The sequence below is a fragment of the Desmodus rotundus genome, chromosome 5 (genome assembly GCF_022682495.2).
Source record: "Desmodus rotundus isolate HL8 chromosome 5, HLdesRot8A.1, whole genome shotgun sequence".
NCBI classification, from domain to species: domain Eukaryota; kingdom Metazoa; phylum Chordata; class Mammalia; order Chiroptera; family Phyllostomidae; genus Desmodus; species Desmodus rotundus.
In genome coordinates, this window is record NC_071391.1 from 82,112,356 (window position 1) to 82,135,673 (window position 23,318).

General features: G+C 36.5%; 1 protein-coding gene across 2 annotated transcripts in view; it reads left to right on the forward strand.

Annotated features, from left to right (window-relative positions):
- Positions 1-23,318, forward strand: part of SIK2 (salt inducible kinase 2) — a 125,390-nt gene that overhangs the window by 10,528 nt on the left and 91,544 nt on the right. For both annotated transcript variants that reach the window (XM_024570821.3, XM_045204055.2), the window contains exons 2-3: positions 1,944-2,060; positions 4,800-4,863. In XM_024570821.3, coding sequence (XP_024426589.1) covers positions 1,944-2,060; positions 4,800-4,863 — 181 coding nt within the window. The remainder of the gene's footprint in view (positions 1-1,943; positions 2,061-4,799; positions 4,864-23,318) is intronic.

The window sequence follows — 23,318 nt, forward strand, 5'->3', positions numbered from 1 at the left end:
TTTTATCTACCAACTTTTACCCAAAGTAAATGAAAATACTGTGCTCAGGTGATAACGACTGCTCATTTCTAGCAAAGTTTAGCACTTTTTACTTTCTAGAATATTTTGATTACAGAAGCAAAATACTAACAAACATAATAAAAATAGGCACCATAAAGCCCATGTACTTTACTGCCTAACAAAGAAGCTATGCCCTTTCTTCTTAGGCAGAATTTTAATTTTATACATTATATTTAGTAATCTGATTTCTTTGGGAACTTGAGTTCTTCTGTAGGTTGCAGTTAATTTAATCAGGAAACAAGCCTTGACAGGAAATTAGAAATAGAGAAAGGTAAGAAATAAACCTCACAATAGAGATGATAGCAAAGGGCAGAGTAGCCATAAGGAAAGAATTAAAAACTAATTGTATTGCATTGACCATAAGATGGCTCTAGTAACACTTAGTTGTCTTTAACTTCATTCAAAAACAATTTTGTTAGATAAGTATTGTGACAGCTGTCATATAAGCATGAAGTTTTTTTGAAAACATCAAAGTGGGTGAATTTTTGTGTAGCCTTTTTAACATTAAAGATGGAAGAAAATAAGCAATATTTTTGGCATATTATACTTTACTATTTCAAGAAAGATAAAAACACAACTGAAATGCAAAGAAAAGCTTCGTGCAGAATATGGAGGTGTTGTGACTGATGGAAATGTGTCAAAAGTAGCTTGTGAAGTTTCATGCTAGAGATTTCTCACTGGACAATGCTCCATGGTCGGATAGACCAGTTGAAGTTGGTAACAGTCAAATTGAGATATTGATTGAGAATAATCAACATTATACCACAAAGGAGATAGCTGACATACTCAAAATATCCAAATCAATAAAGTTACTGATGAAAATGAAAAATATGTCTTTTACGGAAAAAACCATATGGACTTTTTGGCCAACCTAATATAAACAGGAGTCTGAGGGAATTGGTAAGCTGAGCCCTATCTTCTTGGGTACCTTTTAAGAATCTTGAGCTATTACAGCATGTACAATCATTGATATTAAAAATTACCCTCAAACAACATAAAACTGAACTATGTTCAGAACACATATATAGAATACGAAGTACATTTAAGAGACTATAATTAAATTTGGGTGTTGTCTATTTAAAAATTTTATTTAAATCAGATGGCTTATTTTTCAACCAACTATCTAATAATTTTTAGAAGTTAGGTTCTCTTGGTTGCATGAAAGAAAAGTACATGATTGTTGCTTTCTGATTACCTAGTTATTCACCTTCAAGTCATGAACCCTGGAGTGGTTTGGATTCCAGTCTGGGTAGGACAGGCAGAGGCCACATTTTTAAAAACCAGTCCTTTAAGGAAGTCAAAGTTTAGTATAATTCCTAACATTTGAGTTTTTGCACTTTGATTTTGAAAACAAAATTTAAGCCAATTGGTATCTTTGCAGGTAGATGGATTTTGATACTTCATATTTAGCTTTTTACCAAAAAGATAGTTCTATATTCTTTGGAACCTATCACTTTTCTGGAAAAATTTTATTCTATTACAGTAGAAATTGTCCTCTACTTGGCTGATCATTTATTTATAGGTACTTTGCAGTGGGGTAACTAGTTGAAACTGCTGAGATTTTATTTCTTTAATGTGTAAATAGAGTAAAAAGGCATTGCATTAGTATTGAAAGAGGAATGTGTTTCACTACAGTACCTCTGCAGGGTTATTCTTCATAGCACACTGAAGACACTCCCAAACAAAATCTACCACCGTGTCTTACACATGGTAGATGTTTAAGAAATATTTGTTGAGTGAACGAATGAGCATTGAATTTAAACTAGCTATCATCATCGTAGGAACCTACAGGCAAAGTCTCAGATGTCATTTATTAAAAAGTTTCTAACTAGAAAATGTTAACCGTTGTGTACTAATTGTATTTATTTGTGTGTGGGTTGCAGGTGGCGATAAAAATTATAGATAAATCTCAGCTGGATGCTGTGAACCTTGAGAAAATCTACCGGGAAGTACAAATAATGAAAATGTTAGACCATCCTCACATAATCAAACTTTATCAGGTATGATTTAGCCCTACAACTTTCCATGCTTCTCACATTCATTTCTTTATTTTGCATGTCCCATTCATTTCTCTATTTTGCATCATCATTTCTCTTTTATATTAGTTTTTTCGATTTTTTTTAAGATTTTTATTTATTTTTAGACAGAGGGAAAGGGAGGGAGAAAGAGAGGGAAACATCAATGTGTGGTTACCTCTCACATGCTCCCTATTAGGGACCTGGCCCGCAACCCAAGCATGTGCCTTGATCTCGGGATTGAACCTACGACTCTTTGGTTCAAAGACCGGCACTCAATCCACTGAGCCACACCAGCCAGGGCAGTTTTTTCAGTGTTTTAAAAAAGGATAATGTCATGCTTTTATTAAGCTGAGTACACCCATCTTTTTCTATATTTAAATTAAAAATTAGGAAAGTAAAAACTACTAGTAGCTTAATTTTAAGTTGTCTCTTAGACTGTAAGTTATTTATTTGAAAAGCTGTGAGTTGTGTATTTGTGATACCGTGCTTAAACCTGCTGGGTTTGGGTGGTGGTACCATTAATGAGGGCATGGGAGTTTTACTTATTTAAAAACTATACTGTTATTGTTTTAAGAAATACAAAGGCCAAAAATGGTATGTTACTTAGTGACATGTTTTGTAATACCTGGAGCCAAATCTTATATTTTGTTTGGGTGGTTTTATCAGATAAAGTAAATGAACCATTTTTTAAAAAGCAACTTTATTAAGATATAGTTTTGTAAAATGAAACTGTATCCATTTTAAGTGTAAGCCATGTTTTTTAAAAGGAAGATTTTCTCAGATTTTAAAAAGTAATTCATGTTCAGGAATGGTAACACAATACCAAATATTTGTAATATTTTTATTCATTAATACATAGAATATTTTATATCGGGAAACTAGTTTTAAACTAAAATATTACAGTATGCTAGCCTATGATTTTAATCTCCCAAGTATGATGTATTCATCTGGTGGTATGCTGGGCTCAGCCTGTACTGGCTGCTGAGAGCTGATTATTAATTTTCAGAAATTTTGCAAGCTGATTAACATCATGTTAGAAGCTCAGCATCAGTGATTGTAGGTATATATACACCAAAGAATTTGGTTTATAAGTCAGGGCCTTTTTTCCCCCCTCGCAGACACCTGGTACTACCACTGAAATGCTAGTGTGCACTGAAATGGGTTAGCATAAGTGTCCATTGGGGTTTAAGAAAATATTAGAACTTCTAATTCTGTTTATTTTTAAATTTATCTTCTTGTGTGCATTTTCTTACTGTATTTTTTTCCATTACCATTTAGTCCCCTCATACCCTCCTCCCCCACACAATCACCACATTATTGTCCATGTCCATAAGTCCTTTTCCCTTTTTGCTCATTTTTAATGTACATAATGTATTTATACAGTGGCCCAAGTATGTAATTTGTGTCTCTTTATGTATATATTCGTAAATACATATACATATCTATTTATATACACACGTGCATGCATATGCACACACATATCTATATTTGGCTAAACAACTTATTATTGATAGAAATTTGCAATTAAAAGGGTGTGGGGACCATCAGAGTTACCATTAGCTAAAAATGAGACACTGTGGTGTGCCGCTCAAAACAATTCCTGAAACTCTGAAACTATAAAGGACCTCTTAGGTCAAATTTATACCAGAGTATTTCTCTCCTTAAGCTTTTTTTTTCTTTTACTTTCTAAAGAGGATACTTACAAGATAATAATCACATTCCTAGAAGTCCCTGATGAACCGTAAGACAAACTGAGGTTAAAACCTCCAGGCTGCACATGATAATTCTGTGTTTATTTGAACTAAATAATCAGTTAAACTGATTTACTGTTTGACTTGTTTAGACACAAATTATAGGTAGCTCTTAGTTTTTTGGTCTGATAGGCAATAGTCCTATACCTACATGTCAGAGACAATTTGCTTCAGCTTTTCAATAGATAGAAGTTCAATTTTATACTATTAGCGTGTGCCAGTACATAAAGCAATAGTGTTACAGAGAAGCAATCTAAAATTCACTCCTTTTGAATCTATAAATTCATTGCCTTCCAGTCCAGTTTAGTTTGAAAAGTCAAGTTTATGATAATAACAGACTTCTTTTCTGAACCTAGGAAAACTAATTTAAATAAAAGTATATATAGCAGTGGAGTTAATGAAGAAGCTTTTGAACAATGTTTCAAAATAATAATACTATGTTACAGTATTAAACTATAGTAGGAGGACTGTCACATTGTGCCAGATTAGGTAGTCTCTAGACCAGATAAACTGAGCTGTATTTTATGATTCTTTTCTTGATTGCAGTCTTCCATATAACACAGGGCTAGAAAAGTCAGGGAGAGGTGGTAAAAAGTTGATCTTCACAACTCCTGTTACCGATATTAATATTTTTCAAACTTGAATGTGCATAATAATCACCTGGGGATTTTGTTAACATGCAAATTCTGCATCAGGAGCTCTGGGGTGGAGGCTGAGAGCCTACACTTCTGACAGACCCCCTGGGCAGTGCCCTGCTGCCGGTCCATGGACACCCTTGGAAGAGCAAAGATCTGGATTTTTCACGAAGCATTAACATCAGGATATTGTGTCTTGTAAACTTGGCCAGCTTCTGAATTGTTCATAACTTTGACACTTTTTATTAGTAGTTTTAAACTAAGTAACTCTATAGAATGTTGTGGTAAATTGCAATTCTTTCCTGTCAGACTAATATGGAATTATTTATCAATAGGTGATGGAGACCAAAAACATGTTGTACCTTGTGACAGAATATGCCAAAAATGGAGAAATTTTTGGTAAGTACTTTTCCTTAACTTTTTAAAATTTGAAAATGTCACTAATCTTCATGAATGGAGTATTTTCTATTCTCCCTTTTTAAGAGTTGGTAACATGAATTAGACATTTTTAATCATTAGAATATAATAAAATATCCAGTAAGCTAAAAATATGAAATGTAATTTATTCTCTTATATTTATGATATTAAAGGTACTGCTTAATGTTCTCATCTGTGTTAAAGAGAGTGGAGAATCGATTGTAGGGAGAAACTTTCATTCATATTGCAAGGGAGATATCCTTTCCTTTTATTGTCATTTTTACCCTCCTTTTTAACAAATATTTATTGAGCTCTTACTATATCCCGGGCATTGTAGTAGGTGTAAAGGATATGGTGGAAATCTGAGTGACACGGTCCCTGCCATCGTGGATCTGAAACAGTGTAGTAGGCCCTTAACTCTAGCTGTCAGACCTTGGCCAAGTCACTGTACTTTTCTGGGACCCTGTTCTTTTACCTCTAATAAATTATTTGAGTAGTTGGTTTCTGTGATCCATTCTTACCCTTAAAAATTATGAATATTTTATTCTAGCTTTTATTTTTGTTCTGTGGAGCCAAAAGAGTGTAGGTAGTCTAAATATTTTTGGTTTTTAACCTAAATTTAACTCCAAAATTATTTTTTAAACAACTTTATAAATTGCACATATTTTAAGGTATACAATTTGATAAGTTTTATGTGTGTGAATAAACCATCACCACCATCAAGATATCCATCATTCTCAAAAGCTTTTGTGTGCCCTTTGTAATCTGTCTCGCCCAGCTCACCACCAGGCCGTCATTGATCTGGTTTCCGACTCAGTATATTAGTTTGTGTCTTCCAGAGTTCTTTATAAATGTAGTCATGCAGCACGTGCTCTTATGTCTGGTTTCTTTCTCCCAGTGTAATTATTTTAAGATTCATCCATTTCGTTGTATGTATCAACATGTCATTTCTCTCTATTATTAGTAGATCCTATTTTATTAATATGCCCCAATTTGCTTATTCATTCATGTGTTGATAGATATTTGGGTTGGTTTCAGTTTTGGGCTATTACATGTGAATTGCAATGAACATCCATATACAGGTGTTTAACTTAGAGTCTGCCGTCAAGTAATATGCAGCACTTCAATATAGTATGAGAACCTTGCAATAATATACTTCTGTTTTGCCTTTCCCTGTCATACTTTCTCTTATATGTATTTTATAAAGTATAGTGTTGTTATTTTTGTTTAAAAAGTCAATTATGTTTTAAAGAGATTTCAGTATTTTTTTGAATCTTACATATTTAGCAGTGGAGTTATCATTGCCACATCTCTGTGTTCCCTTGTATACATACATTCATTTCATTTGGTTTTATTTTTCTTCTGCTTGAAGGATTTTCTTTACCATTTCTTGAGTACAGGTCAGTTGGTGATGAAATCTTTCAGCTTTCATATGTCTGAAATAATCTTATTTTGTCTATTTTTGAAAGATATTATACTGGGTATATATTTGTAGGTTGACTTTTTTTCTTCAGTACTTAAAAGATGTTGCTCCACTGTCTTCTCATTTGCATTATTTCTGACAAGAAATCTGCTGTCATCTTTTTATTCCTCTGTATGCAATGTCCTTTCTCTGGCTACTTTTAAGATTTTCTGTTTACCACTGATTTTAACAATTTGATTATGATGTGCCTTTGTGTGGTTTTCTTCATGATTCTTATGTTTGGTGTTCACTGAACTTCTTGGATTTGTGAATATACAGTTTCCATCAAATTCAAAAATTTTTCAGCCATTATTTTCTTAACTCTTTTTCTGGCTCACCCCTCTCTCCTCTTCTTCAGAGACCCCAATTATACACATAGTAGGCTTCTTGAAATTGTCCCACAGCTCACTGATGCACTTTTCTATTTTAAAAATTCCTGTTTCTCTTTATTTCATTTTTTTTCGATAGCTGCTATTTCTATGTCTTAAATTTACTAATCCTTTCTTCTACAATGCCTAATCTGCCATTTATCTCATCCAGTTTTTTTTTCATCTCAGACATTGTCATTTTCAGCTCTATAAACTTGACTAGGGCCTTTTTTTAACATCTACATTTTTAGTGGGCTCTGAACATAGAGAATGGTTATGTATTAATTTAATGTCCATGTCTCCTAATTCTGGCATCTCTATCAGTTTTGGATCAGTTTTAAATTATTGATATTTCTCCTCAGTTTTGATTATATTTTCTCGCTTTTTTACATGCCTGCTAGTCTTTGACTGGATGGCAGATATTGTCAGTTTTACCTTTTTGGTTGCCACGTATTTTTGTATTTCTATAACACATCGTGACTTTTGTCCTGATATGTAGTTAAGCTATTTGGAAACAGTTTGATCCATTTGGGTGGGGGTTTTTGTTTGTTTGGTTGGTTATGATTGGAGCAGTGCTCAGTCTAGTTATTTCCCACTTTGGAGTACGTTACTCAATGCCCCATAAATTCTGGATTTGGGGTTTTTTTCTAGCCTGGCCTGTAGGAACAGGCACTATTCCTGGTACCAGGAACTACTCTATCTAATCCTCTCATACTGTTCTTTCTTTGGCCTCAGGTAGTTTTCTCACACACGTGTACAAATCAGTACACTCCTGAACACTGAAGGGGGTCCCTGTGCAGATCTTCAGTGTCCTCTTTGCATGTAGCTCTCGCTTCTCTGGGGTACTCTGTTTTGTAGCCTCTATTGGCTTTGTTCTTTCTAGACTCTCAGCTCTGTCTTCTTCAACTCAGGGACTTTGCTGGCTCAGCCTGGGCTCCCCCTCACTATGTGGTGGCCTGCACACTTTCTCAAGGCACTCATTGGTCTCACCTCATTTATCTCCTGTCTGCCAAGGATCACTCTCCTTTTTTGCCTGATATTCAGTGTTTTATAAACAAATGTTATATATTTTTGTCTGTTTTTGGTTTGTTTGTTTGTTGGAAGAGGGGGGTGTTTCAGGCAGGAAGGTAAATTCAGTTCCCATTACTTCATCCAGAAGCCTTTGAAAACAGAAGCCTCCAGTCCTCAAAAATTATCTTTAATTATAGTTATTTTTAAAAGAAGGAATTATATATACTTTATAGTTTTGAAAAAATGTATTATTTACAGTCGAGTTTAAATAGTTTTGATTCAATTATTTTCTAATTGTATTTTAAGGAAGACAGTTGGCTTACCTATTTTACTTATTTTTTTTCTTTTTTATGATACTGCTTATTGAGCTTACTTATATTCTTAAGATATTTCTTTCAACTAGAAGCTTCTTAACTATTGTTATAATAGAATGGTATGGGCTTTGAAGCCAAGCAGACTCTGCTATACCACAATTGTTTATAATGCTCGCTACACTGTAGTAATTGTTGCATTGCTTTGGACAAGTTTCTTTTTTTTTTTCCCCCTTTCTTCTTTCTTTTTGTTCTTTCTCTTTTTTTCCTTTTCTTTTTTACATTTACTCACTCATTCAGTCAGTCAGTCTTTCAGGAAATCTTTATTGAAAACCAACCAGGTGTCATACACTATTCTGTATAGTAAGAATACCACAACAAAGAAATCAGAAAAAAATTCCTGTTCTCATAAACTATACGTACTAGTGTGGGAAGAGAGACAGTGAACAAAATAATATTATATAGTATATTTATGGCAATATGTGCTGTGGAAATAATAAAGCAAGGAAAGGGGCATGAGGGGTGGGGAAGTTGATTACAATATTTAGCAGAGTGGCCGGGGAGGCCTCACTGATGTTTGAGCAAAGATTAGAAAGCTCAATCAGATAGCTATGGGGGAAAGAGGGTAATCCAGGGAGAGGGAAGTGAAAGGTCCTGAGGCAGCAGTATGTTTGGTCTTTTCAAGGAATAACAGGGAGGTCAGTACAGCTGGAGAGAGGCAAGCATGAGGGAAGAGCAAGAGTGAGCAAGGAGGAAGAATAATAGGAGATGAAGTCAGAAAGGTAAATGGAGGGCAGATTTGGGGGCTTTGCAGGCCATTGGAAGGACTTTGTCTCTTGCCTTGAATAAAATTGGGGAACCATTATTGGTGTTTGAACACAGAAGTGATTGCCTCTAATTTAACATTTTAAAAGCACCCTTCTGGCTTCTGTGTTGAGAATAAATTGTAGTAAGCTAGGGTGGAAACAGGGAAACCAGGTAGGAGGCTTTGTCCACATAAGAGATGATGATGGCTTAGACCAGGGTAGTAGTACCGCATCTAGTGCTAAGTGGTCAGACTTACGACATCTGGAAAGTTGAATCGGGATTTTTTGACAGATGGGCACCACCTAGGTAGTAAGTATAATTAGGGAAGGTATCTGATCCCTGAGGCACTCAAACATTAAACGTTTGGGAAGAGAGGAGAAACCAACAAAGGAGTCAGAGAAGACAACCAAGAGAATGCAGTAGTATCCTGAAAACCAAGTAGCACTCTGCTACAGAGACACTTTGGAGTGAAACAGAACGAAGATGCATTTGTTCACATAGAACAGATTTGATTCATTCCGTAATGTAGCAGATGAGACATCAGGGAGGGGCAGTACATTGGACACTGTATTGAGAGGGAAAAGGTTTAGAGCAGCCGGTGGTGCTCATATGTTAGTCAAGGGATGAATAAAGCATTGATGATTAGCAGTGAGGGAGTTTATTACTCACGGTCAGCAGTGCTTTCCAACCCAGGAGGAGAAAAAGTAGATCATCTGAATGGCCCAGGTTGGGGATTGGAATGGTAGAAGGACAGATGCACCTAGGACAGAAGGACACAGCAACTCCTGTGGCCAAAGAGGTGAGAGTTGAAATGGCTGACAGTGAGTGAGGTCCAAGTTCAGGAGGGATGTAAGTGAAGCAACAAAGGGAGTGGTTTTATGAGCTGAAGAAATAGAACAGTGGAGCAGGAAGGTTATGAAGGTGAAGTACATTTAGGAAAAAAACATTCTTGTATATAAAATAAAAACTCCAACCTGATTCTGTACATAACTTCCCAGGACCTTGACACTTGCAGGTCCTCTTCTGAGGCTGGCACTGACCGCCCTAACTGCCCCGTGAATTCAGGAAGGGCCTTAGGTCTTTCCACTCTCCTCGGCGGCTCTCTGTATAGAGAGAGGTTTCCTGTGCCATCTGGTTTTCTTGCTCCATCGGACTAGGTTTACTGCAAGAGAGTGAGTGGGCGACGTGCTGGGACTGCATCTGCAGTGCAGGACTGAGGCATACGAGGCTGTGCTGTGTATGCCCTTCATTTTTGTTTGGTAGTTAGATTGCGTTTTATTCCGTAGATGGCTGACGCACCTTGGAAGGAGAATGATACAGAAACAATAATTCTAAAATACAAGTAAGAATAAAGGAGTGATTCAGAAAATACATGGAACAGTAGCAGACAATCACGAAAGGTGGGGGAAGGGAACACAAGTGTGCAGGCAGTAAGGGCGCAGGAGCTTCAGATATGGCTCTAAGCTTTATGCTGTAACAGTGAAAGAATATGTAGTCATTTGCAGAGTTTTATCTCAGAGAAAGAAAGGTACATATCCCTCGAAGAAAACAAAACTTTTTTTGGGAGTAAATTTGTCCTTTGGGGTTTCTTATAAGAAGTACTACATAAGCCATGTTTTAAAAAACAAAAATCTGATTAAGACTGTTTCAAGGGCTTCCAATCTTTTTCGAATAAAGTCCAGGATTCTTAACAAGGCCAGCAAGGATGATTACCCTCTACAAATGTACCTGGCCTTAAATACAATAACTCTAAAGGTTGTCATTTCTTGAACATTTACAATATGCTGGGCATTATGCTAACTCCTGTATACATGCTGTGTTATCTTGTCTTCTCAAAACCCTTACAAGATAGGGACTGTTAATATCTTGGTTTACACCGAGGAAACTGAGGCACAGAGATTAAACAGTTTGCCCAAATCACACAGCAAGGAAGGCTGTAAGTGGCATAACCAAGGCTTAAGCCTTAGTCTGACTTCAAAGGCTGAGCTCTTAACGACTCCACTATACTGTTTAATGTGTCCCCTTAAAGTTCTTTGAATTTAACAAGGTTTTTCTCTTAGTGACTTGGTACAGTACTGTTTCTTCTACCCAAAGGATTCTCTGGCCTCCCTGCATCCCCTTAAGCATGTCAGTGAATTGAGTTAAATTGATAGATATCATTAATGTTATCATTAAAACTACAAATAGACAAAACATGTAATAGTTTTGTCCGCTATGATGGATAATGGACACAGAAAGCACCTGAGCCCGTCTTCAGTACTTTGGAAACTGGCCAGTGGACTTCTTACCAAATCTAATGACCAAATCTAATCTGATCACAAAAACCCTAACTAGGCTGATCTCCATACTATTTGTTTTCAAAATAGAAAATGTATACTTTTGATTGCATATCTGTGCTCCTGTTTATCTAGAGACCTAGAAAGCCCTTTACTCTCTGCATATTCAAATCTTCCCTTCTTAAGAGGCCTACCTGAAGTTCCAGCTCTTCAATAGTCTTTCTCAATTAATTCTGTCCACACTGATTTCCTCCCATAAGAGCATTGTAGTTCTCTTTCCTGCACAACTCATTTTAGAATTTCTCTATATACTGCCTTTCATTGTTATTTAAAGTCTTCATGTGTATCTTTTTATCTCTACTAGACTATAAGCTTCTGTTGAGGACTTAGCATAATACACAGCTTTTTATAAACACCTGTTGAATGAATGATGTCATAGTCTACTTTGGCCTAATACCCCTTATTTACTTAGTGAAACCAACAGAAGAACACTGCCAGGTTAAGTAATGAGGTGCTCCTTTCTTTGTTCAGTTTTTGAAAGGACTCTTCTGTTGGTTTACACTTCCAGAGATAAACACGAATGAGGAAATGCAAACTAAATCAGGGAAGAAAATTGGCTTACTCTAGTATACTGAGCAGTTGTTGAGTACTTACTGGTAGTTACCACCCAACACTTAACATTTTTTCTTCCAGCTCCATGCTGCCCTAGTATAATGGTAAATAAGGGCATATCCATTTATTTTTCTTTTAATCCTTATTCAAGAATGTGTTTATCGACTTTTAGAGAGAGCGGGGGGGAGAGAAACATCAGTGTAAGAGAAAAACAATCAGTTGCCTCCCCTATGGGCCCTAACCAGGGGATCAAACCCACAATCTAGGTATGCGCCCTGACCAGGAATCGAACCCACACCCCTTTGGTGTATAGGACAACACTCCAAGCAACTGAGCCACTAGACCAGGGCAAGGACATATACATTTAATCTGAGTAATTTTTGTTTTCCAGCTTTTGTATAGCGTTTGGTGCTCATCTCTGAAGAGTATTATTTTCCTGACCTGGTAGCATGGAACATGTAATGGGAAATGAATTTGCTAAAAAGAGCCTTAGGTTATTTATAAACACAGGGATGAGCAAAAGCAGGTTTACAGTTGTGAGTATGTGAAACACAGAGTTCATTCTTGTATTGTTATTCATTAATTGTTGTATTATTTTCCATTTGAACAGTTATAAACCCACTTTGGCCTTCCCCTATATAAGGTTTTAACTCTAAAATTTTCTTTTGGAACCATAGGTATGATTAATAAAAATGATTTAAGATTCCTTCATTCTTTAGAACTATTTCCCATCGTTGTCCATGTGGTAATAGGCAGTAAATGGTGCAAAAATCTTGGGGTGGTCACCTCATCAGACAATTTGGGCACTATTCAAACAATTAAACCGGCAGTCAGCCATTTCCGGCCTGTTAATTAAATTACCCAGGGCCTTTGTTTTCAGATTTCTGCTCCTTGATACACTGAGTCTTTCCAGCCCAAGCATGTGCCTGAGGTTTATTGATTCATTTCCTGTCTTTCCCTTTCAACAGTAACATACTAGAATGCTGGCTGTGGTGACTATAAAGGGGCTTTGTTTTAGCCAAAATACCTTTAGACACTTGGTTACTCGGAGAATCTAGTTTAATTTCTGTGGTCTTTGGTTACTATCTTAACAGCATGAAGGTAATGTTAGAAAAGTTGTTTATTTGCCTTTTATGAGTTAAAGTAAACTTTGAGGGTTTTACTCATTTATAACACCACTATGACTCTAATTTAGGTGTTAGTTCTTTAGGTTTTTAATTCTTAACCAGGGTCCCAATTGTAGTACTGCTTAAATCCATACTCACTTCTCCAGTTCGTTACATCATTCCTTTAGTTTGGACCCTCGTCACTTCTCACTTGAATTACTTTACCAAGCAGCCTAAAGTTTCTTTGCCTCCAGTTTTGCCCCTTTTCTAGACCATCTTTCATGTTGTAACAGGGTATATGTAGCCAGGGGGACCCCAACTGTCAAAATGGTCTTTCTAAAATGCAGATCTGCCCTGGCTGGTGTGGCTTATTAGTTGGTTGGAGCGTCATCCTGTAACCAAAAGGTTGTGGGTTCAATTTCCAATGAGGGCACATACCTAGGTTGAGGGTTCGATCCCTGGTCCAGGTGCATATGGGAGGCCACCAGTCAGTGCCTCTCTATCACATTGATGTTTCTCTCTCTAAAAAGCAATGAAAAAAATGTCTTCAGGTAAGGATAAAAAACATAATAATTTTTAAAAGTGCAGATCTGATTCTTGTCAATTTTGTACATAAAATATTTCTGTGGTTCCCCACTGCCTTCAGTATAGAATTGGTATTATAATGCAGCCCCTATATACCTTTCCAGTCACATTCCCATCACACCTTGTACGAGCTTTAGGAACTGAGCATAATCTACCATGCAGATGTATAGGTGAACGTTGCTTTCACATGTCTGAGGATGGTAGATGTCAGTGCAGAAAGATTAAATTCGTGTATGCTTCCAAAGGGATATGCAGATGTTGAATTCATGCAGATTAAATTAGACTGTCCTTGGATATAAAATTTGGGATCTTTTAAATTTTTATTAGCTGCATGTAAAATAGTTACCTTTGAAGAGGTCAGATCTAATTGCATTATTTGTAAATCTTTTGGTTTAACTTTTAGGGAAACTAGTAACTACATGAAAGAGCCAGCATGATTCATGATTCAAAGTCTTCTTGATGCTCTCCCCCACACCTTTGTTTGATTTGGGTCAGACGTTAAAAGAAAAGTCTAGAGTGAGATCTGTGTGCTAGTCCTAGTTCTAACGTCTAATATAAACCTCTGGAGCTAGCTAGCCACATGTTTGTGAACCTCAGTGTCTTCTAAAAATGAGGGGATTGTTTGGGTTTATTAAGTAATGTGCTTGATACTATAACTAGTGCTTTGGATTTAAAATTAATGAATGACTTGTCCACTGCAATAGAAAAAATCATAGTCAATTTTCTAGGTCTAAAAAGTTGACGTCTGTAAATCTCAGGAAACAAATTTTGTGAATATTTGATGAATGAGATGGATTTGTCAGGGATGACTAAATATATTTTTAAGCTTCATATATCTGGAAATGTAAGCATAACAAGCCTTAATTGTTTAGACACATTTTAAAAAGCAGTCCGGTTATTCCGTTAACTTCTATTTTAATTTCAGCTATCTCCTACTGATTATTGGCAGCCTGCCTCTGTTGGGGTTCAAAGCTGACATTCTGTGCTGTGAGCAGTGAGCTTCTCCCATGACTGGCAGCTGGAACTGCAGCTAGGCTACAAGTGAAGGGGGAGAGAGAAGCATCAGCTGTTCTGATCTTGGCCCTAACCATACCCAGCCGAATTCTATCATGTGAAACTTTTGGAAGTCTGTGTTTTCTGTTTCTCTCAGGATGAATTTCCATTAAGTGATTCATACTATTAAGGAATTTCAATAAGATTGAATTAATTAAGAGGGAGCTACTTCTTTGTGGAAAAGGAGAACCAGAGATAGATTTTATCTGCTAATTAAGGTGGTAAGAGGGATGGATTTCCTACTTAGGATAAAATCAGAAAACCATAGTCCACATTAGGGAATAATCTTTTCTTCCCCTTTTGGAGAATATTCTTTCTGCTTTCAGAAAGAGATCTCAGAGTAAGACTTTGTGTTTCTGAAAATGCCTGCATTTTATCCTCACACATGAATAGATGATTGTGCTATTGCTCCATTGTCTACTTTCATAAATTATTTATTTCTATGAAAGCAATACATTGTGTATTGAGGGTCTGTTGTATACCAGACATGATCCTAGGTGCTCAAAACACATCAATGAACACAGAGTCCTTGCCCTCTTGGAGTTTATATTTTAGTGAGAACGTTTCATGTTAGAAGGATTAAAAGAAAATGTATTATGCCAGTGTTTCAGAGAAGGTGGATGTGAAAGCCTGGAAGAGAATGAAGATTGGTTCCTTTATAAAAGGTGGTCAAGGAGAGCCTACATTTGTGTAGAAACCCAAAGAAAGAATGCATCAGAGTACATTTTTTTAAGGCCTTACATGCATTGAGGTCTTGCATGTTTACTCTAATACTTAATAGTTGGTCTTAGAATAGAATTTTAAGTTGGAAATAATTTCTCTTCAGAATAATGAAACATTGTTTTATTGTCTTGTATTTACAGGATTACTTTTGAAAAGCTTAAACTGATCCAATTCCTGATCCTTTGCTGTGAATTATTGTTTCTGACTGTGAACTTGTAAGATTTTTTCCTTTGTCCCCAGTGTTCTGAAATTTCACAATGATGTGCCTTGGTGTAGGTCTGCTTTGCTTCATGGTGCTGGGCTATTGGTGGGCCCGCTTAATCTGGAAACTCATATCCTTTTGTTCTAGGAAATTGTCTAGAATTACTTAGTTGATGGTTTCCTTCCCTAATTTTCATCATCTTCTCTTTCACAAATGCCTGTTATTCAGATATTGACCTTCCTGGACTATCCCTTTAATTTTTTGGTTTTTTTTTTAGTTCTCCTCTTTTCCATGTCTTTTTCTTTTTGTGCTACTTTTTGGGAGACTTCATGGTTTTTCTACAGCTTTTATTTTGCAATCATATTTTTAATATCTATGAATTAGTTTTGTTCCCTTATTGTTCATTTTAAAATAACTCATTTTTATGTGATGATTTTACAGTGTCTTAGCTCTCTGAGGACAACAGTAATTTTGTTATGTTTTTTTTCTCTTGATGTAGTGTCTTTTTTCCTCTGAGTTGATTGTTTTCTGTTAGCGTGTATGTTTTAATCTGTGTGTTTATGTTAGCAGGTTTTTTTAGATGATTACCGGGCATGTTTGGTTGTCAGTTCCTCGTTAAGAATAAGAGACCAAGAGCCAGTAGATGGGATTTGTCAGCTGTGAGTTTTACTGTAGGGGTGATCCGATTGTGTTCTTTTATTGGAGATTCCTGATGTTTGTACCTTTATTCTTGAGTTAATAGAGTTCCAGGAGAAGATTCTTCTAGTCTTCCACCCAGAAGGTAAAAGCCTGGTTTTGCCATAGTTTTGGCCTCTTGGGTAAGGAAAGCTGAGGTATGTCAGTATCCAATATGGGTGTTTACTTAATCCCCCTGTTTTCCATGTGCTATCCCTGTCCTCAACTATGCCCAGAGTCCTTAAATCTAGAAACTCTCTGTTTTAGTCTCTCAGGAGACTAATAAGCCTCTGATTTCTTCTGGAGTAGAAGTTAGGGCACTCACCCAATTACATAGGAGGAGAGATGAGATCTGGGGATTCAATTATTTCAACTGACTACCCTTGTTTTAGCTTTACTCGCACCAACTCTTAGAGTTCCTTGTGCCAACAGTTCCTGTCTTTGTGGGGTTTTCCTGTTAGTTATATTGATTAAAGGCATTTTCCTTTACAGAGGCTTCAGTTTTCTCAAGTCAGTTGAGGTTCGTATTTCCGTAGTTAGATTTTTTGATCACAAGTTCTCTTGGATTCCTTTTCCCATTTACTGTTCTCTCTTTCTTTTTCTTAGATGTGCTATATCCCCTTCTTGGGGGGATGATATTAAATGTATGTATTTATCTCTAGATGTTCCTTTTTTCTTATCACTTTGTTTTTCTTTAAATATTTGAACATAGTTATAATAACTCTTTTCATGTCATTGTCTCATAATTCTATCTGTCATTTCTGGGTCTGTTTCTGTTGTCTTTTCTCCTGGATTTTAGGTTACATTTTCCCGCTTCTTGGTATGTCTAATACTTCTTTTAAAAAAAAATTATTACTGGATGCTATCATTGTGATGTTTACATTTTCAAGTTTCTGGATTTTGTTGTCTTCTTTTAAAGAGTGTTGAGCTCTATCAGGCAATTATTTATAGTTCTGTTTGATCCTTTCAAATTTTGATAGGGTAGGTGTTAGTGTATAACCTTTACACTATAGATAATTTAGCCCTAAGGTGTGGTCCTTTTAAGGTTTTTACTGAATGCCTTGAATGATCAATGAGAACTCTCCACTTTGGCTGGTGGAAATTTGAATGATTCTCAGCCCCATGTGAACTCTGGAGACCATTCAGCTCAAAGCACCTTAGTCATTCTTTTCCCAGCCTTACAGAATTTCATCCTGTGCACACATGCCTTAGTGTTCAGTAAAGACTTAATGGCAGCCCCATGAAAAATTGTGAACTTCTTTTTTCTGTTTAGCTCCCTCCTCTCCAGAACTTTGTTCCACATCTTTAGAAAACTCAGGTTTCTTGAACTCTCCATTTCTGTCTCCTCCACTCAACAAGACGTTAGCTGTGTTCTGCTTGAGATCTCTGGAATGTGCCTCTGGACAAAAGCCAGGAGATTGGAGGGCTCCTTCATTCGTTTCCCCTCTCTTAGGGATCATAGTCTATGTTGCCTATTGTCCAGTGTCTGAACACAGTTGTTTTATATATTTTTTCCAGTTTTCTAGTTGTTTTAAATAAAGGGTACATCTGGTTCCACTTACTACATTATGATTAGAAGTGGAAGTTAACATAGTTATTTTACAATCATATTGTGATTATATTTTAACCCTTTCTTAGGATATGTTCACTCATTTGTTGATCTTTCTGCTTTAAATGGTATTTCCATTCCTTGAGCGTTTGCTCATTCTTTAATTGTGTATGCATCTTTATAATTGAAATTCATTGCTAGATTCTCTCCTCCCTCTCTTTATGCAGCCTGCTTGGGTGAGGGCTAAGACCTGCCATTGGAATTTTCACTCAATTTTCCATGACAGTAAAAGAGCAAGTAGAAAATATTTCTGAGCTAAATATTTTGGTGGCTGATCTACTGGTGATTATTAACTTTTCTTTCTTTCTAGGGGTCACTAGCCACCCAGAACACTGCCCTGTCTTTCTAAGATCTTATGTTCATTACTCCCTCCTGGGGTCGTACACCCTCTCTCACTGACAGAGGTGTTATGCAGGGGATGATTTTATTTAGCTGCAATTAATGTGGTATTCCAACTAAAAATGCAGTTGATTGCCACTTGGCCCTCTTCTGTTCCCATATTCCGCCTTTGGGCATGGACCATCTGATAGTCCTGTCGCCATTTTTTGTGTCTGTATTACCTCTGAAGATCCATGTTGAATCTTAGCCTGTGGTTTTCCTCTTTAGCTTGATTTTATGTGTTGTAGATCATTTGTGCTCTTTATTTTATATTTCTATTGCCTTAACCCTAATCTAGTCCCTCATTAACTTCTAGATCACGATTAGCATTGCATATGCTCTGTTGCCTCTGGTATTTCCCTTATCTATCCTATGCACAGTTGTCAGTTTAGTCTATAGCTAATTCATTCACATTCTCATGGTTTTGACTGTTGTACCATTACTAGTTTATGTATCTTTCTTCTCTTCCTCTGTGATCTCTATGGCTGGATCCATATCTAACTCATTTTCTTTATCTACAGTATCCTATAGAGCACAGGTGGCAAACACAAGGCCTGTGGGCCGAATCCGGCCCTCCACTTTGTTTTATCCAGCCTGGCTGGCACCTTGGTTCTATCCAGCGGCAGCGCCAAGCTCCTTGCCCCTAGATAAGGAGTAGTGACATTTACACAGTCCTAAAATTACGTTCAGCCCTTTGAAGGCAGCCACGAGGCTGATGTGGCCGCTGGTGAAAATGAGTTTCACACCCTGCTGTAGAGCGTCTGGTACGTAGAAGGCACTCAGTAGTTGAATGAATTAGGTAGGACTTGGTTCACTTTTAAGGTATATTATGTTTTTAAATATAGAGTGGTTAGGCAATCATTACAAATGTATGAACAGATTTTATTTTTCAGTAAGAATGTGATAATGGACTAATAATTTTCGAATATTGATTTTATTGATTCACAAAAAGTAAGCAGTACCTTAGAAGAATGACAAAAAAAAAAACCATCAGCATTATGGTTAGGCATTATACAGGGATTGGAAAAAGTAGGTTTACAGTTGTGAGTATGTGAAAAACAGAGTTTATTCTTTCATTATTAATTATTGTATTACTTACCATACGAACAACTGGAAACCTACATTTGCCCACCCCTGTATTTAGTGTCTGCCACACTGTCAAATATAGAAAATCTTATTTTCCCAACAGGAACTGCGAAAAAGGGAAAATTGTTTTCTAACATATTAGATGTGGCATATATCTCATTTTCAGTATTATTTTTTACAGATTTCAAAAAATTCACATTTGCTTAGAGTGGGAAAAGCTCTGCTACACATTTACCTATTAGTTTATTTCCAAACATACTTTAAATGTACAGTGTCTCATGCTGCAAACAATGAAGGACTCTGAAGAAGAGGAAAGTTACAAGACTCAGAAACTATCACAAGAAGGCTTTGCTTCCACATGGTCTGAGAAATTTGATTTACAAATCTAGTACTGCTTTCTTGATTAACACCCTTAAAAGCTTTCTGAACCTCTATTACTTATTTTAACTGGAATACAATTAGCATGGTTGCAAAAAGTTAGAAATAAAAAAATCATTTTTATTCTTCCTATCTCTTCTTCATTTACATGTTTTTCCCTGTTTTTGGTATTGACGTATAATTTATGTACACTAAAGTACACAAGTATCAAGTTTATAGCTTGATGAATTTTCTACATATGTACCCTCTTAAATAACCATCTCCTAGGACAGGACACAGAACATTTCCATCACCCTGGAAAGCTCCCTCGTGCTTCCACCCAATCAGTATCGCCACAGGAGTAACCACGAGTCTTATCTCTGTCACCACACACTAGTTCTGCCTGTTTCTAAATTTCAGATAAATGGAGTACTCTTCCTTTGTGTCTACTTCTTTTACTTGACCTTTTTATCTGTGAGATTCATCCTTGTTATTATATATGTATATGTCAGTAGTTCATTCTTTTTTATTACTATTATATATTTTTACCTTTTTTAAAAAAAGTGAAATTTATTGAAGAAATTTTGGAAAACCTGTAAAAGGGGAAAGTGGGGATAAGAGAAAATAAGACCCTTTAGTGCCACTAAGACAAATATTTCTAAGTTGTGGTTTGGTTTCTTTCACTTTTATTCTTTGTATAGTTTTGCATATTTGGAATCATGATAGTTATTATATTTATATATCCATTTTTATTATATAACAAGTATTTGGGGAGTCACTGAGCAAGGCCAGTTGTCTTTCTGCTTAGCCCTGGCTGAAATTACTAATGGGCTGGAATTTTCATTTATTCATTTAGTAATTCAATAAATATTTGGTCAGCCTCTGATGTGTGTCAAGCACTGTTCCAGAAAAGCACTGTTCCAGTCATTGTTCTAGATTCTAGGCCTAAAATAGTGGGCAAGGTAGGCAAAGTCCTTGCTCGTATGGAGGTTACAATGTACACTGGGGAAAAATGGACATTAAATAAGTGAAAGTGAACAAATTTTCAGGTAGCAATAAGTGCTATGAAGATACATGGATATGGAGCTATAGGAACTCTCATATACTATTGGTAGTGTGTAAATTATTAAGTAAAGTCAAAAATATATATCCTGTGACTTAGAAATTGTACTCTATTTCATGTACTTACAAAAACTAAGATGCACCTAAAAGAATGTTCATAACAGTATTGTTTTTAATAGTCCCAAACTGGAAACACCAAAATGTCCACCAACCATAAAATAGATAAATACATTGTAATATATTCACATAATGGAATACTATACAGCAACAGAAAACAAAGGTACATACTACGCTAGAAATGATTCTTAAAAATATGTGTTGAGAGAAGAAAACAGACACAGAAATATTCTATTTATGTAAAATCCAAAAATATGCAAAAACTAAGCTATACATACTTAAACAATAAAATTATTTTTAAAAGACAAAGAGATACCATAAAAGTCAATGTAGAGTTACCTCTGCATAGAGGAAGTAAGCTGTGATTAGGAGGGGGAATGTGAGGAAGGTGCTTCTGGGGAGCTAGAAATGTTCTGTTCCTTGACCTTAGTAGGGGTTCTGTGTGTGTGTATAATACTTCACTAAACTGCAAGTTTATGTTTTAGGCATTTCCCCATTTATGTTTTATATTTCAAACAAAACAGTGGGATGATAGCATATGAATAGTGGGTGGGTAGGTGTATTGGTGTGCATGTTACCTGACAGCTTTATGAAGGAAAAGTTGACAGTCAGTAAACTATACAAGTAGACTCTCCAACTGAAAAATTTAGTCATATGTATTAACCCATGAAACCATCACCACAATTAAGATAATGAATGGGTCCACCACCCCCATAAGTTTTCTTACATCCCTTTGCAGTCTTCCCCTCCCACCCGTTCCTCATCCCTAGGCAACCACTGATCTGCTTTCTGTCACTATAGATTAGCTTCTAGAATTCTATAATTTTGTATAGATTAAATTATATAGTGGATATGAGGTCTGTCCAGAAGATATCCAGTCATGCAGTATGAAAAATAGAGACATTTAGTGAAGAAAATACAAGAAACATTGTACAGAGGACAATGAAGCCTCAGTCCCCTTCAGAGGTTCCATGGGACCGCATACAGTTCTCCCAGTCGCCATCAGCTGCCCCATCATATTTTCCTAAATCTCATCGATGGTCTGGAATCTCTTCCCTTTTGAAGGTGATTTTAGTTTTGAGAAAAGCCAGAATTCTGAGGGCTGAGTCACCTGGGTAATTTGATGTTTTGCCAAAAAAAAACCCTGCATGAGATGTGATGAAGCAGGAGTGGGCGTGCTGTAGTGATAAAGCTGCTAATCACCAGTTGCCCATAGCTGCCTCCTTCTTAATCATATGAATAGTTTCTGTGGAGAAATATTCAAGCTTAGTGCAAATTTGATGCAGATTCGTTGCTCCCCTTGCTCAGTCATTTTGACTGTGACAGCCACACAGTACACATGCTCACTCAATGGCATCTACTGCCCCCACTGACTAGTGCAGTGAAGTTGTCATTGTTCACACATGCACGTTCCAGTCCACTCTCTTTGGCTGCCAGGTTACACTGATATAGCGCAAACTGCTCTCATTATATTAACAATGGCCGGACTTTTTCTTGACAGACTCGCACTCTCATGTTTGTCTGCTTTCTTTCACTCAGCATAATTATTTTCAGATTCATCTGTATTGCATATATCGGTAGTTTGTTTTTTTTAAGTATTTTTTTATCTCTGTCCATTTTATGCCTACTAATTATGCTTCTTCTTCTCTGTACCTTTTCCCCCTATTCCTCCCTTCCCCCTCCCTACTGAAATCTGTCCATGTGATGCCCATTTCTCTGATTCTCTTCCTGTTCTACTTGTTTGCTTAGTTTTTGTGTTTGTCGTTTGTCTTTTCTTTTAGGCTCATTTGTTGATAGTTGTGAGTTTGTTGTCACTTTACTGTTCATAGTTTTGATCTTCTTTTTCTTAGATAAATCCCTTTAACATTTCATATAATAAGGGCTTGGTGATGATGAACTCCTTGAACTTGACCTTATCTGGGAAGCACTTTATCTGCCCTTCCATTCTAAATGATAGCTTTGCTGGATAGAGCAATCTTGGATGTAGGTCCTTGCCTTTCATGACTTTGAATACTTCTTTCCAGCCCCTTCTTGCCTGCAAAGTTTCTTTTGAGAAATCAGCTGATAGCCTTATGGGAACTCCTTTGTAGGTAACTGTCTCCTTTTCTCCTGCTGCTTTTAAGATTCTCTCCTTATCTTTAATCTTGGGTAGCTTAATGATGTGCCTTGTTGTGTTCCTCTTTGGGTCCAACTTCTTTGGGACTCTCTGGGCTTCCTGGACTTCTTGGAAGTCTATTTCCTTCGCCAGATGGGGGAAGTTTTCCTTCATTATTTGTTCAAATAAGTTTTCAATTTCTTGGTCTTCCTCTTCTCCTTTTGGCACCCCTGTAATTCAGATATTGGAACATTTCAGGTTGTCCCAGAGGGTTTGTAAGTCTCTCTTCACTTTTTTGAATTCTTGTTTCTTCATTCTTGTCTGGTAGGATGTTTATATTTTCCTTTTGTTCCAAATCGTTGCTTTGATTCCTGGTTTCCTTCCTATCACTGTTGGTTCCCTGAATATTTTGCTTTATTTCATTTTGGGTGTCTTTAATTTGTTTTTTCATTTTTTGACCAAGCTCAGTAAGATCTGTGAGCATTTTGGTTACCAGGACTTTAAATTCTCCATCAGATAGGTTGGCTATCTCCTCATCACTT